Source organism: Perognathus longimembris, chromosome 2 (assembly GCF_023159225.1).
Source record: "Perognathus longimembris pacificus isolate PPM17 chromosome 2, ASM2315922v1, whole genome shotgun sequence".
NCBI classification, from domain to species: Eukaryota; Metazoa; Chordata; class Mammalia; order Rodentia; family Heteromyidae; genus Perognathus; species Perognathus longimembris.
The window spans coordinates 97,893,615-97,910,870 of NC_063162.1; the positions used below are offsets into that span (position 1 = coordinate 97,893,615).

General features: G+C 38.7%; 1 protein-coding gene across 2 annotated transcripts in view; it reads left to right on the forward strand.

The window, feature by feature from the left end:
- Immp2l (inner mitochondrial membrane peptidase subunit 2) overlaps positions 1-17,256 on the forward strand; it is an 859,776-nt gene that overhangs the window by 21,831 nt on the left and 820,689 nt on the right. For both annotated transcript variants that reach the window (XM_048339779.1, XM_048339780.1), the window contains exon 3: positions 16,310-16,446. In XM_048339779.1, the coding sequence (XP_048195736.1) occupies positions 16,312-16,446 (135 nt within the window). In that variant the 5' untranslated portion in view covers positions 16,310-16,311. The remainder of the gene's footprint in view (positions 1-16,309; positions 16,447-17,256) is intronic.

A 17,256-nucleotide genomic window follows, 5' to 3' on the forward strand; every position in this document is an offset into this window, starting at 1 on the left:
GCTCCCTTTTATTTTGTGTGTGTGTGTATATATATATATATATTATATATACATATATATAAAACATCCTATCCTACACATATGCATATATACACTTCTTTATTAATATATCTCTTAACACATTGGGTCACTAGTGACATATCAAACTGAAGGAATGTCACATAATGCTATGCTCTACTGTATCTGAAAACCTGTGACTCTCATTGGTTCACTGGTCACTGATATTAATACTTTGCTATTTTTGTTTCCCAAAGTTCTCGTGCCTCATTGGGATTGTATAGTTTAGAAATTGTTTTTCATGGCAGATATCTGCTTATAACCCTCTTAAAAATTGTTTTACACTATTTTATGCTTCCATGAGTAATTTAGAATGTTTTGATTAATAAATACATGAAAATTTCAGGGCACTGAAATTGTTGACAAAATTTCACAGGTATTTCTGCCCTCTCCTCCAGGAAAAAAGAAAGAAAAAAAGTCAGACCTGATGTGAGTGGCTCAAATCTGTCATACTACTACTTGGGAGATGGAGGCCAGGAGATCATGGTTCAAGGCTAGCCTAGGCAAAAAAGGTTAATGAGACTCCCATTTCAACCAGTGGCTGGGTACAACCTGTTATCCTAGCTATGGAGGAAGCACAATGGCTGGGTGGGATGGTACATGTCAGCCATCCCAATGATATGAGGAAGCACAAGTAGGAGTATCACAGTGCACCCTGGCCCCTGGCACAAAGTGAGACCTTATCTAAAATATAACCAGCACAATAAGGGCTGGCAGTGTAGTGTAGAACCTCTACTTAGTAAGCAATCCCTGGTAACACAATCACCTCCACCCCCTTCAGGCTAGCTGGATGCTGGTGGTTCACACCTGTAATCTTAACTACTTAGCAACTCAATATCTGGAGGATTGTGGTTCAAGGCCAGTCCAATCAGAAAAGTCTATCTCCAATATAACCATCAAAAAGTCAGATTGGCGGCATAGCTCAGCTGCTGAACAAGCAAATTGGACAAGCAAGAAGCTTGCTGATGTATAAACCTCAATTCTACCAAAAACAAACACAAAAAAATCCCCAAACATCCGCAGGTATCTTAAACAGTGTCTTCTAACACATGGGCAAATATGTAAAATTGGAACAAGACGTTTATATGTAGGGAACAATCTACATTACAGCCCAGTCCCATATGCTGTAATACCCATCAGACACTCATTATAATCCCTGGCCTTTCTATGCAGCAGACACTTGAGTCTGGAATAGTGCTATGCTCCATCTGCTTTATTCTCCAGGCTATGCAATGTGAGCTCCTTTGTAATGGTGGCCTCCTGGATATATTTATTTGCCTATCTTTAACTTTGATTGCCATGTTGGCCTTTGTTGCCATTTCAACAAGCATACACACTTGTGTATGTGAGAACACATGTGTGCTCGTAAGTTTAAAGGACCCCAGTCACTCATTCCAAATGAATTTTTTAAATTGTTGTTTTCACCTGAAATAACGCTCATCTTTTCATCTAGCTTGCATCTCTATCCATCACTGAGACGGCACCACTGCTGCTTGAGCTCCCTGTGGACCTGCAGCTGTCATACATGGGCTGTGGGCAGCCTTCCAAATCTTCTGACTGCAGTTTGGACAGGTTTTATTTTTGACAGACTAATCAGAACCCCAATGTGCTTCCCTGCTGCTGGAGTCTGTGTTGCTAATTTTTATGTTTATTATTTCATGAAGGGGAGTAGCAGTGCTGGGTTGGCCAGGTTAGTTACCTGCTATTTCTCAGTCCCACTTGTGTCTGTGACCTTCACTTCATAACTTTGTCCTTTTGGGGACTAGTGGCTTGGTTTCTTTTGAGAATCCTTCCTATTTTCTATTCCAGTCCTGATCAAAGGAAAAGTCATGTTTTTAGTCCCTAATCTCTTGATAGGAAATTCAGTTGATGCATTAAATTCACCTGTTTTGTTTAAATTTATCTAATTGTTATTATAAAGGTTATATAAAGTGGGGTTATAGTTACATAAGTTATGTAAAGAGTACATTTCTTTTCAGACAGTGTCACCCCCTTCCCTCTCTTTCTCCCAGTTTGTCCCTCCCGCTCCCATCCACAATTTGTATAGTTCATTTTCAACATAGTGTCTAGTACTCAATGGACCATTGCTGCCTTTGTTCATCATTTGTCTCTACTTTTCTGTGTTTTCACTTTTACTTCTAAAGACATATAAGTGAACAAACAGAACAAAAAGGAAAGAACAAAAACAGCAAAAAAAAAAAGCCTCCTGTTTTTTTTCCCTGGAGTTCATTTTGATAAATATTATTTTGTATTATCAGATGCATATAGGCATTGTGATTTTCTGTTCCTCTCCTAAGTGTCTTCCTTTGGTCTCAATGTGTGAATTCCTAGAGTCCTGTATAATTTATTTTGTCCCAGTGTATTTTATATTTAGCTTCTGCATATGAGAGAAAATATGCACTGTCTCTTAGAGGTTGGCTTACCTCACTTAACATGATTTGTTCTAGGTCCATCAATTTCCCTGCAAATGATATAATATTCTTTTTAATAGCTGTGTAAAATTCCATTGTGTATAGGTGCCACATTTTGTGGATCCACTCATTTCCTGTAGGGCATCTGGGCTGTTTCCACAACTTGACTATTGTCAATAGTGCAGCAATGACCAAGGATGTTCAAGTGTCTTTATGGTATCCTGGCAATCTCATTAACTTTCACAGGCATCTATAGTCTGGTAAAGAAAGCAAGGTATTTGAAGCATGAAAGGTTAGTACAGGAATGCCACAAGACCCTGGAGCCGTTTTTTTTTTTTTTTAGACATTTAAAAAAAGGTATTTTCTGTACTATTCTCTTATGTGAACTTTGTACCATTGTAAGATAGGGCAAGTATCTAAGAATAGGAAGCAATGTTAGGTAGGCCAAAATGGGAATTGGTAATGTAGGTTAAAGAGAGCAAGTGGTGGTTCTTCAGAAACTGTGTCACATGGTTTTTCCACATTGCTCGTTACTGCTTACCTCATACCTTTTTTTTTAAAAGTTCTGAACGTTATTTTTTTTCATTTATTTATTGTTATTGTAAAGTTGATGCATTGAGGGGTTACAGTTATAGAAGTCTGATAAAGAGTGCATTTCTTGTTGAACAATGTAACCATTTCCCTCATTCCTTCCCAGTTTTTCCCTCCCATTTCTACCCACAAGTTGTATAGCTCATTTTCTACATAGTGTCTAGTGAATATCACTGCTGCATTTGTTCACCCTCTGTCCACCATCTCTGTGACCCCCATTACCCTACTACCAAAGACAGATAGATGAACAAACAAGAGAAAAGGAAATGAAGACAAAAACAGCAATAAAGAAAAAAAAAAAGCCCTCTTTTCCCACTTCCTGGAGTTCATTTCAGTAAACATTATTTTATATAATCAGATGCACATAGCTACTGTGCCTATGTGAGCCTCTCCTAAGAATGTCCTCTTTTATTTGCTCTGTCCTCAGGGCTTGCTAGCTTACCACTTGAGCCATGCCACCAGTCTAGCTTTTTGCTGGTTAATTGAAGTCAGAGCCTTGAGGAATTTCTTGCCTGGGCTGGTTTTGAATCTGATCCTCAGATCTTAGCCTACTGATTACCTGGAATTATAGTTATGAGCCACCAGTTCCTGGGTAGCTTTCTTAATTTTTCTAAAGCCATTTTTACATAAGAATTAAATCCTAAATCATGTAGCATTTTCTTCTTAGCTATTTTGTAAGCATACCGGAAATTGGAAATGTATTCTTTCACTACTTCAAGATATTGCTTTGTTGCTTGTGGTAAAATAGTTCAAAATACTCCTAATTGCTTTGTTTGGGCTGTGCATAAATATCTGGTCTGTTTCCTTTATACTTGTATTTAAGTTGTGACATTGTCCATCATTGCCTTTAGCTTACAGTTAATGGCAGAATGGATACTTTTCTTTATTACATTAGGAAAAAGTATACAGTGCAGTGTTGAAATTCAAATTTAGTGGTTATTGTAATAACCTGAGGAGCAGAAGCCCCTCCCCACGTTGGCGTGATTGACACTCCCCACTGCGGAAGAGGAGATTTCGCCCCACTTTGTAGGGACCAGAACCTCCATCCCTCAACTGTCAGTGTGTGTGTGTGTGGGGGGGGGGGGGAGTAATAAGGGAGCCAGCCGGAGGAGGGGAGAGGCGGAGAGCTGGGGGAAGATAAGAGCCGGAGGAGGAGAGAGGAGCGAAGCGAAGTGAAGCGAAGCGGAGCAGAACGGAGAGCTGAACCAGGACGGCCCGAGGAGCTGTGGGGAGCCGGCCGGAGGAGCAGGGTGGAGAGAACTGAGCCGGCCTGTGGAGAGGAGTGGAGCAGTGAGCTGTACCAGGCCGGAGAGGAACAGGGCGGAGCCGAACCGGAGCCTGAGGCCTGAGGCCTGAAGGAGAGTTGGAGGTCTGAAACCTTAGGCCTGAGGGAGAGTCTAAAGCCTTAGGCCTGAGGGAGAGTCTAGAGCCTAGGGCCTGTGGAAGGGTCCGAGGCCTGAGGGAGAGTCACGAGCCCTAGGCCTGAGGAGGTGTCTGGAGTCTGAGGCAGAGTCTGAAGCCTGAGGCTGGCAGAGAAGCTTAAAGCCTGTGGGGAGGCTTGAGGCTTAAAGCTTGAGGAGAGGCGAGGCCTACAGGAAGGAAGCTTGCTCCTCTGGAGGTTTGCAGATTTGGAGGCCCAGAGGCTGAGGTGGTTAGAAATTAAGGTGGAGGTTCTGAGTTCAGGTCAAGACAGGTCTCAGGTCAGGACAAAGTAGTCGCAGGTAAGCATTAGGCGGTGGAGAGTTCTGGGTTTCAGATTGTAAATAAAATCCCTTTGTAAATAAAACCCCTTCCCACCTTAAGTTGTGCCTGGATGGATTATTCTCGCTCTCGGAATACAACAGTTATTTAAGTTTAAAGCCTACCAAACTTCTCCTTGCTAATGGTTATCATTTAATTGTATTGTTATACTACAAAAGCTACTCATTGCCCCCTTAATTTTACATCAAACTGTTTTTACAGAATTTATAGCATTTTAATAACTAAGACATGAGATGGGCATTAGTTCTAAGTATTGTCAAATGGTTGTATATATGAGTTTCAGGATAAACTTGCTTTTAGGATGAGGGTAATCAGAGCCAGCTCTTAGACCCAGTGGATGTATTATGGATTTTGCTTCCTATGGTTTTACCAAAAAATGGAAGGCCAGAGCTCTGACTACCTCAAAATGTGGAGTATACAATTTTATTTTCAGAATTACATTTTCCTTTTGCCTGAGAAATTTACCTGTTTCAAAGATTTTAATAAAAATTGAATATATTGAAAAGTAACATTTTAAAATTCATTCTCAGCTTTTCTTATGATTTTTTTCTGGCATTCTTGTCTTTATTTTTCTGTCCTCTTCAATGTTTATGACATAATTTTAATGTGATCCAATTTTGGCATTGGGCATATACTTCCTTTTATTCTTTCTCTTTAAAAAATTTTTTTTCAAATTTTTATTATCAAACTGATGTACAGAAAGGTTACAGTTTCATACGTTAGGCACTGGATACATTTCTTGTACAGTTTGTTACCTTGTCCCTCATACCCTCCGCCCTCCTTCCCCTTTCCCTCCCCCCCCCCCCCACGGAGGTGTTCAGTTCACTTACACCAAACAGTTTTGCAAGTATTGCTTTTGTAGTTGTTTGGCTTTTTTTACCCTGTGTCTCTCAAATTTGGTATTGCCTTTAAATTTCCTACTTCCAATACCAGTATACACGGTTTCCAATATACTCAGATAAGATTACAGAGATAGTGTAGGTACAACCACAGGAAGGTGATACAAGAACATCATCAATAATAGAAGCTACAGATATACATAGGACGTTGAAAGTAGTTACAACTGTTTTCATAACATGGAGTTCATTTCACTTAGCATCATCTTATGTGTTCATAAGGGTATAGCTATTGGACCTTGTGATGCTCTGCTATGACTTTCCTAAACCTGTACTAATTATTCCCAATAAGGGAGACCATAGAGTCCATGTTTCTTTGGGTCTGGCTCACTTCACTTAGTATAATTTTTTCCAAGTCCTTCCATTTCCTTACAAATGGGACAATGTCATTCTTTCTGATAGAGGCATAAAATTCCATTGTGTATATGTACCACATTTTCCTGATCCATTCATCTACTGAGGGGCATCTGGGCTGGTTCCAGATTCTCGCTATGACAAATTGTGCTGCAATGAACATTGTTGTGCTGGTGGCATTACTGTGATTTTGTTTGTGGTCTTTTGGATAGATACCCAAAAGTGGGGCTGCTGGGTCATAGGGGAGTTCTATATTTAGCCTTCTGAGGAATCTCCATACTGCTTGCCAGAGTGGCTGAACCAGTTTACATTCCCACCAACAATGAAGTAGGGTTCCCTTTTGGCCACATCCCCTCCAACAATTGTTATTGTTAGTTTTCTTGATATAGGACATTCTTACTGGGGTGAGTCTCTTGGCCATTTTCATTTTCTCATCAGAGAAATCTCTTTGTAAGTCTTTAGCCCACTTGATGAGGGGGCTATTGGTTTTTTGCGGTTTTGTTTTGGAAAAAGGCAATTTTTTTTAGTTCTGCATATATTTTAGAGATGAGGCCTTTGTCCGTTGAATGTCCGGTAAAGATCTTCTCCCAGTCTGTGGGCTTTCTGTTTATCTTGCGAGCTATGTCCTTTGCCGTGCAGAAGCTCTGCAGTTTGATGCAGTTCCATTTGTCCAACCTTTCTTTGATTTGTAGCCTTTCTGGGTCTTTGTTAAGGAAGTTCCGTCCTGCGCCAAAGAGCCCAAGTGTTTCTCCTACTCCTTCCTTTAGTGTTTTCAGGGTATCTGTTTTGATTTCCAGGTCTTTAATCCATTTGGAATTGATTTTGGTGCAGGGTGATATATAAGGATCTAGTTTTAGTTTGTTGCATGTGTTGAGCCAGTTTTGCCAGCACCACTTGTTAAAGAGGCTATCTTTCTTCCATACTATTGTTTTAGCTCCTTTATCAAAGATTAAGTAGGCGTAGTTCTGTGGGTTCATTTCTGGGTCTTCAATTCTGTTCCATTGGTCTTCAGGCTTGTTCCGGTGCCAATACCAAGCTGTTTTTATTACTATAGCTTTATAATACAGCTTGAAGTTGGGTATTGTAATTCCTCCAGCACTGTTCTTTCTGCTTAGGAGTGTTTTTGCTATTCTAGGTCTTTTATTGTTCCATATGAATTTCTGGATTGCTTCCTCTATTTCATTAAAGAATGGTGTTGGGATATTAATGGGTATTGCATTGAATTTGTAGATAGCCTTTGGCAATATTGCCATTTTGATTATATTAATCCTCCCAATCCAGGAGCATGGGAGGTTTTTCCATTTCCGTAGTTCTGACTTAATTTCGTTTTTCAAGCTTTTAAAGTTCTCATCAAAGAGGTCTTTCACGTCTTTGGTTAAGGTTATTCCAAGGTATTTTATGTTTTGTGGGGCTATTGCAAAAGGAGTTGCTTTCCTGATTTCAGCCTCGGTCTTCAGGTTGTTAGCATAGAGAAAAGCAGTTGATTTTTGAAGGTTTATTTTATATCCTGCAACTTTGCCAAAGTATTGGATCAGCTCTAGTAGCTTGGGGGTAGAGTCTATGGGATTCTTGAGGTATAGGATCATGTCATCTGTGAAGAGAGAAAGTTTAACTTCATCTTTTCCTATTTGGATCCCCTTTATATTTTCTTTTTGCCTAATTGCTCGGGCTAGGAATTCTAGTACTATGTTGAAGAGCAGGGGAGAGAGTGAACATCCCTGCCTTGTTCCTGATTTTAAAGGGAATGGCTTTAGTGTTTCACCATTTAGTGTTATGCTAGCTGTTGGTTTGTCATAAACTGCCTTGATTATATTCAGGAATGTTCCCTGGAATCCCAGTTTTTCCAGGGCTTTTAGCATAAATGGGTGCTGGATTTTATCGAACGCTTTTTCCGCATCCAGAGATAAAACCATGTGGTTCTTTAGCTTGCTCCGGTTGATGTGGTGGATTACATTAATTGACTTACGTATATTAAACCAACTTTGCATCCCTGGGATGAATCCAGTTTGTTCGTGGTGTATGATTTTTTTGATGACCTGTTGAAGTCAATTGGCCAGAATTTTGTTGAGAATTTTTGCGTCTATGTTCATCAGGGAGATCGGTCTGTAGTCCTCTTTCCGTGATGAGTCTCTGCCTGGTTTTGGGATGAGGGTTATACTGGCTTCATAGAATGAGTCTGGTAGTGAACGTTCTCTTTCAATTTCATTGAAGAGTTTGAGAAATATTGGTGTGAGTTCTGTTTTGAAGGCCTTGTAGAATTCTGCAGTGAATCCGTCTGGACCTGGGCTTTTCTTGGATGGGAGATCATTTATTGCCATTTCTATTTCAATACTGCATATGGGTCTGTTTAGAGGGTTTAAATCTTCATGGTTGAGTTTGGGGATATCAGTTTTTTCTAGGAAATCATCCATTTCTTCCAAGTTCTCGAATTTGTTGGCATAAAGGTTTGCAAAATAGTCCCTTATTATTTTCTGAATTTCGGTTATTTCTGTGGTGATGTTACCTGTTTCATCTCTTATCTTGTTTATTTGAGTGTGCGGTTCGCCAGGGGTCTGTCTATCTTGTTGATTTTTTCAAAGAACCCTTTGTTTTGTTGATTCTTTCAATGGTTTTTTTCGTCTCTAATTGATTTAATTGATTTGATTTTAATTATTTGCTTCCATCTATTGACTTGGGGTTTGGCTTGCTGTTCTCTCTCCAGAAAATTAAGGTCCTTCCTTAAATTACTGAGTTGCTGTTTCTCCAGTTTGTTGATGTATGTACTCAGAGATATAAATTTTCCTCTGAGTACTGCCTTTTCTGTGTCCCAAAGGAGCTGGTACTTTGTGTCCTCAACTTGGTTGAAGTCCATAAACATTTGAATTTCCGTTTTAATTTCTTCAATGACCCACTGATGGTTCAGCAGTGTGTTGTTTAGTCTCCATGAAGTGTAGGATTTTCTGTGGTGGCTGTTTGAGTTGAGCTCTAATTTTATTCCATTGTGGTCTGAGAGAATGCAGGGAATGGTTTTGATACTTCTGAATTTGTACAGATTTTCTTTGTGCCCTAAGATGTGATCTATTTTGGAGAATGTTCCATGTGCTGCAGAGAAGAATGTGTATTCTGTTGTTGTTATTCTTTCTCTTAACATTCTCAAAATACTTAATGCAGCACTGAACATGTAATTGGTCAATAACAGTGATTGTGCCTATCTAGTGAAATGTTAGACCAGAGTAAGATTCAAGGCAAAATATATATTGGGTGTCATATCACCTAGATGATGGGTTTTATGGGTTAATTATGCAATGGACATTCTTGGTTTGTTTTGATTATTTATTTTTTGTTGATTGGTAGTCCTTTTTAGCACAATGCCTTTATTTCAAGAAATATTTTTATTATGTGTGTATGTGCTGGTCTTGTGGCTTGAACTCAGGACTTGGGCACTACTATCCCTGAGCTTTCTTGTTCAAGCCTAGCTCTCTATCATTTGAGCCACAGCTCCACTTTTGGCTTTTTGGTGGTTAATTGGAGATGAGAATCAGGGACTATTCTGCCGGGGCTGACTTTGAATCATGGTCCTCAGATCTCAGCCTCCTGATTAGCTTGGATTACAGGCATGAAATACCAACACCTAATCCTGAAGATATATCTTATGTTTGATAATGTAACCATTTAAACATACTTTAATTATAATGTACTTAGATATTACTTTCATGTATGATTTATTTTCTTCATACAAATTCTTGGTTAAAAAATGTTCCAATTCCCTATGAGTTTTCACAGATGATTATTTGGCTCAGTGAGATGAAATGTCCAAGTCAATGTCTTTTTTTTTCTTTTCCTTTTTCCTTTCCTTTCTCTTTTTCTCTCCCTCTCCTTCCCCCCTCCCTCCCTTGCTCCTTCCTTCTTCCTTCCTTCCTTTTGCTGTCTATCTTTCTTAGTCTTACTTTCCCTCCTTCCCTCCCTCCCTCCCTCCCTCCCTCCCTCCTTCCCTCCCTTCCTTCCTTCCTTCCTCTTTTTGATCTGGGGTCTCAAGGAATATTAAACAAGTACGCTACCACTGACATATTCTTGTTTTGAGTCATAATTTGAGTTGATATATGTCAGATTCAAGGCCCACCAATATTTCACTTTCCTGTTCTTTGTGTTTTTTTTTAAGTACTAGATTTTGAACTCAGGGCCTTGAACATGCTAGGTAGATGTTCTACTAGTTGAGCCACACCCTTAGCCCAGCTCTCCCCTGGGAATGATGATGTTTCTGCATAGCACAAGTAGACTGCCTTGCTGGAATGTTGAAAATGAACTATATAACTTGTGGCGGTTAGGGGTGGAGAGGGAAAAACTAGGAGAAACGAGGGAAGAGGTGACACTTCAAAAAGAAATGTACTTATTATTCACCTATGTAACTGTAACCCCTCTGTACATCACCTTTACAATAAAAATAAATTAAATAAATTGACTATCTTGTTGGGCTTGCCTTGCTCTTGTACTGAGTCAAAGGGAAAGGTGTGTATAAACATGTGACATTTACATGTTGGCCCATTACCAAAGCCTCAGGAAGCCTTTATGGATTTTCATGTCCTAGTTGTTTTCTGAAAAGTGTCTTATTCTTTACACTTGTTGAAATTTGATTGCCTTTCAGTGTTCCTCACTAAAAACTGAATGCTAATTTTAACTTCCTCTGTTACTATTCAGATGGTCATTGATTTAACAATAGAAAATTATAATTTTTTTTATTGTTTGCTGGTTCTGGGGCTTGAACTCAGGGCCTGAGCTCTGTCCCTGAGCTTCTCTGTGCTCAAGGCTAGTGCTCTACCACTTGAGCCACAGTGTCAATTCTGGCTTTTTTTTGGCGGGGTGGTGGTGTAGTTTATTGGAGATAAGAGTGTCAAGGTTTGTTTCCCAGTCAGGGAACAACAACAACAACAACAAAAATAATCTCAGGGACTTTCCTGCTTTGAACTGCAATCCTCAGATATTAGCCTCATGAATAGCTACGATTACAGACATGAGCCACTGGAACCTGGCTTATAATTTTTTTTTTTAATTAAAGATGTGGTGTTAGGTCAAGCTAAAGGACCCTTAAGCTTCATCAATGTATTAGTTTTAACCTTTATTGAGGAGCTTTGCCAGGATGTAACACATGATTTGTAGTTAACTCCATTTTGCTTCCTCCTTTTTAAAAATTTTCACTTTTTTTTCTCAATTCTGAAATTTTTCTTGACTTCGTTTTTCTTCCATTTTGAGAACTTTAAAGTGAAAATTTCTATGCTAGCCCACTTGAAATATATGGAATTGATGCTGGACTTACATTTGAAAAATTACCAATTATATATTTGAAAAATTACTAATTACCTGTTCCATCTACTTACTTATTAAAATTTTTTCCTCTTTTCTTTTCCCTCCCTCCCTCCCTCCTACCTTCCTTAATTCCCTCCCTTCCTCCCTCCCTTCCTTTTCCTATTTTTATTTCCCCTACATAGGAACTGCAGCAACTAAGAAAGTGGAGATAGGAGAATTTCAAGCCAAGGCTTGTCCAGTTGACAGAGGAATGACTATCTAAAAAACGAAACTCAGGACCTGAGCACTGTCCCTGGCTTCTTTTTTTCTCAAGGCTAGCACTCTACCACTTGAGCCACATTGTCACTTCTTTCTTTTCTCTTCTTCTTCTTCTTCTTCTTCTTCTTCTTCTTCTTCTTCTTCTTCTTCTTCTTCTTCTTCTTCTTCTTCTCCTTCTTCTTCTTCTTCTTCTTCTTCTTCTTCTTCTTCTTCTTCTTCTTCTTCTTCTTCTTCTTCTTCTTCTTCTTCTTCTTCTTCTTCTTCACTTGCCAGTCCTGGGGCTTGAACTCAGGACCTGGGCACTGTCCCTGGCTTCTTTCTTTTCTTTTCTTTTCTTTTTTTTTTTTTTTTTTTTTTTTTTTTGCCAGTCCTGGGGCTTGAACTCAGGGCCTAGGCACTGTCCCTGAGCTTCCAGGGATTGAGCTAATGATGAGAAAAATACACACACACACACACACACACACACACACACACACACACACCTTGCATTCTGAAGGTACTGATACCATAAACATGCCAGAATTATTCTTCCATTGTCAAGTCATGGAGATGATAAATGGGACCTTGGTAGTCCATTGAAAAAGTATATTAAGTATCTGTGGGGATGTATGGAAGGAGTTAGTAAAGACATTTTGGTTCTAGGTGAATGATGTCATTGATGTCAAATTGGTTTGATTTTAAGGGCCCCATGTAAAGCTTGGTATTAATGAGTGAAACATGTCAAGTAAACTTTCTGTTTTAGGAGTGTGATGGTTGAAGCTGCTTGTAGAAACATTTAGAACCTTTGGCCAAAAACATTTCTTGGGCACCAGATATGAGAACTCATAACCAATTTTACTTAAAATTACAGTTTGGCAGATGAGTTGGAATGAAAACCTGTTTTTAAATTGCTTATTTTCTAAAGTTAGTCTGTAGTTACATTTGTTTCAATTAGATATAAAAGATTACAGGTTTAGATAAATGTTAGGATATTTGTAATATGCGTTGACAAAGCTATTAAATAGTATTACTGGTCTTTATTCTTTACCATGCATACATATAACCTACAAACTAGCCAATTTAGATTATTATATTTCCCCCTATGATATAAAGATTTTATAGGGAATTAGTGATTGGGATATTCATAGGCCAGTTTAGATAAAACTGCAGGTCAAGTGGGCCATAAAAATTAATTTATTGATTTGCAAGTAGCAGTGTTATACAAAAAGAATACAATAAGCTAAAATTATCCTCTATTATAAAATTATGGAGATTATTGTCTTGTGGAACCTTTCTGTTACTACTTCCTTCCTATAGTGTGTGTGTATTAAGGACTTGTGGGCTATTTTATAAAACTGTTCATGTGTCATATGGTGTAAAAAGTTTGAAACCTGTTGTTCTTGATTATAACTCAGTGAAAATTTTCACTCTGTCAAGATCAGAAAACTATGTGTTCTTATCACATAGTCCTCTCTTATGTGTGCCTTCTAAAGTAAGAATTCCATCAAAATAAAATGAGAGGTGTAGTCTCTCATAAGAGATTCTTTGGAAGTGGTTCAATAGCTACAACAGGTTGTGTCATGTGATAGTGACATGCTTTTTTCACATGTTCCCCTTTTTTTGCCTTTCAAGATTAAATTAGAAAACACACTGAGTAACATCTTTTAGAACTGAATATATTAGAACCAGGCTATAGTTCTAGATATGTATGAGTGTATTTATTTAATACTTTTTTGTGTGTGTTACCAGGGATTGGACCTTGGACATACTACACAAAAACACTACCATTTGAGCTAGATTACTTAGGCTTTTTAGTATTTTTACTAAGTACTAAATATTGTTTTTCTTTTCACTTCTCTTCCATTCTTTGTCATCATGAATATGTTCCTTGATCTTTTCCCTTTCATAATTCTTGTTGTTTTCTTTCATTTCTTTAATATGAATATTGTAACAATACTCTTCTTATTATTGATAGTGTGACATTTAGACACTTAAAAAGAAAGTCTAGAATACTGTGCAGTTCTATACATTTTTGGTACATATTTGGTGTGGTTGCCTTTTCACCCCTTCTGGACAAGCTTTCAAGAAGGCAAGAAATTTTAAATCATTTGGAAGCAAAATGAATGGTGGGTTTAGGGCTGAAGAAGTTTGGTGATAGTGTTAAATAATTGATTTAGCCTATTCTAATCTAATTGCTCACTTTAAGAGAGACTAGTCTCTCACTTAAAGAGGAGTTAAGAGTCTATTGGACTCTTATCTCTCAGATCCTCCCTATTCACCTACTCCTTCCTGTCTTGTGTGGTATATGGAGCTTGTTTAAGACAGTGAACAAAATGGTGATTTAGGTTTCCTATCCAGGACTATTATCTACCTGTACGACTGTGTTTGGCTCCATTTGGTCCCATTGGGTCCTTCCCTCACTGTTTAATTTTCATTGCATAAGATAGTTATCTCATGATTCCTAGAAAGTTTGAAAAACTAGTCAAATGGTTACAGGGTTAAGATCAGAAATATATGTAATAACTTCCTTTTCTGATCTATCAAACATTTCATTTTTGTATTAATTAGGGCCAGTTTAGCCAATATACTAGCAGTCAGAAGCCACAGAAATTCTTGTCCACAGCTTTACTGCCCTAGCACCATCACATTCCACCATCTTCTCTGAGAAGGATGTAGACTGTACACGTATTTACATTTTTAATTCAGTCCAAGGGGCTTCCTTTATTTAGGGATCCTGAAAAAGGTATAGAAACCAGTTACACCTTTGGCATGCCCTTCCCTCCCATCCATTAAGAAAGTAAAAAGAAACCTGTTGTTCTTTTCTGTTGACACAGTCATAGCAGGATCATCCTACTAGAGAATGAGGATGCTGGGAATGCCAGTGAGAAATCTAAAGGCAGCTGAGAAAGCCCAAGGCACCCAATGATGTAATTTGAGAGAAGTTTAAAATAAGGCTAGAGCCAAATTTGTATTTTCTCACTTTAAAATGTAATTCTAATGAGTGTTATATCACTGTTGTAATTACTTTCAACGTGCCATGTGAAACTGTAGCTTCTTTTGTTGATGATCCTCTTGTATCCCTTCCTGTGGTTGTTCCTGTGATATCACTGTATCTCATCTGAGTACACTGGATACTGTATATTCTGGTATTAGAACTAGGGAAGAGAAAGGGAATATCAAAATCAAGAGATAAAGGATAAAAAGACAAATGACCCCAAAAGCAATACTTGCAAAACCATTGGTGTAAACCAACTGAACTCATGGGGGAGCGGGAAAGGGGGATGTGGAGGGGGCAATGAGGGAGGAGGTAACAAACAGTACAAGAAATGTACCCAAGGCCTAACATATGAAACTGTAACCCCTCTGTACATCACTTTGACAATTAAAAAATGTAATTCTATTAAATTATCAGCTGACTAAAATCAAATTTTCACACCTTGTGATATGTTAATACAAAGAAACAAATGCCACCCAACTAGTTTTCTGGCTTTCACCGGTAATAAGTTACCATGAAAAAAAAAGTGGTAGAGGTACCAGTCTGAGAGAAACCTGTACAGGATAGGTAAGGTGACTCCATAGTGTTATGGACCTAGATTCTCCTGTTTTGTTGCTTTCATATCTTTAACGAACATTTTAATCTCACAACTTGAGTTGGCAGCTCCTACTGCTGTTCAGTTTTTAGACTTTATTCATTGGCCTGTCAATGGTAAAAATAGAAGTTAGGCTCTCAGATCAATCACCCTTTTCCTTAGTAGATGAAAGAATTGTTCTGGAGTTTAATAAATGAATGGACCATTTATGACTTTTCAAGGAAGACACTATTACATCTTCAAGAGTTGTGCATCCTCCTTTCTACTTCACCTTGCTTAGACAGTTCCTGGTGTTGTCATGATAGTAGCAGGAAGGGGGGACTTACAGTGGAGATGTATTACAAAGCAGCAGTAAACTGAACTAGAGGAGTAACCAGTAATCACACCAGCAGAACACCACCATTGTGGCATGTCATAAACCAGGCATTCTCAGTGCACACACTAGAATGCAGGGGTTCTTGAGTCAGTGCTCAGGAAAAGGATGAGAGGGAGGACAGTAGGAGAATGGATAACAGAAAACTTGGCTGGTGGGCAGATGTAACAGTGCCATCACATTGTTATTTTATAGTAATAAAACAGAAGGGAGAAGTCATATTTTTTGTAAGGGCACAAGATAGAAGTATGTTGTTCTGCTCATATGCCGTTGATCAGACTCAGTCATGTGGGCACAACTGTAAAAGGGCTGGGATAGTGTTCAGCTAGATAGGCACATGCCCTACCAAAGTATCTCTTAGGGCTATGAGGCTTTGCATCTCTACCATAATAGTAAGCAATAAGAAAAGATTTACTTTTGGAATTTGTATTGATAATTTGATCAATTTTCTACTGAAGTTGCCTAGTACACTTGAGCTACTAAATGAACTAATCTGTTTCCCTTTGGGACTGTAAGTAAAATGTTATTCTAATGGCACAGGGATGAGTATGAAATATATTGGGAAACAAGGTTGCTGTTTTTTGTCCCCTTATTTACTTATTCATTTATTGTTTTGGTCCTAGGACTCAGATCATGGCCTTGTATATGCTAACCACCCAGTTTACCACGGAGTTGCACTGTATCTCATGCTTACTTTTCTTGTGTTGTGTGCACTTCTCTCCTTTCTTGAGGCTAATTTCTACTTGTCTGTGTGTCTAGGTATGGCACAGGCACAAGGATGGGTGAAGAGATACTTCAAGGCCTTTTATAAAGGCTTCTTTGTGGCAGTGCCGGTGGCAGTGACTTTTTTGGATCGGGTTGCCTGTGTGGCGAGAGTGGAAGGAGCATCCATGCAGGTAAAAATGAATTCATCTTTACTCTTTAAAGCGCATGCTGCACTGCTTCTCAAGCACTTGAAATAAGAGCACCTGTTATTTCTATGCTGGGAATGGAGAGGTTTTAAAAGGCTTTGAATTGAAATTTCACTTTACTAAATGTAAGGTTAGCCAGAAAGGAAACCTGACAGGCCACATGGTTCAGGCAGAAAGTGTATTGCGGGGGAAAGCAAACTGCCAGCCCACACAAGATGGAGGTATGGGGAAACAGGGGAAGGAAGAAGGGAAAAAGAGAAAAAGAGCAAGAGAGAGTAAGAGAGAAAAGGAAAGAGAAGGGGACTGTGTTGAGCTAGATTATATAGGGAAAGACAGGAGGTATGGCTAGGATTGGATGTGACCTCAGAGAAGGGGGAAGTAACTGCCTCCAGGTGTGCCAGTTACCTAGGTAACTCAGGTACTGGGTACAGACTTAAACAGGTGGGGGGCATCTACATGCAGCCCTCTGGAGTGTGGACCTTATACTAAATTCATTCTATCCTACCCTCTTTTGAGACAGAGTTTTACTACGTTGCTAATACTGGACTTAAATTTCTATTACCAGGCTGACCACAAGCTCTGGATATTCCTGCCTGTAAGTCCTGAGGGCTAGGATTAACAGGCATGCTCCATTATGCCTAATTCTACATTTCTTTATAAGGTCTTAAATATTGTGCTATTATAATTGAAGCAGAGGTGAATAACAATAGCTCTCAAATAGTTTTCTGAGTTTGTAGTTTGATTTTTTTTTCTGAGAATTGTAAATGAAGACTAAATAAATTTTCTAAATGCTAC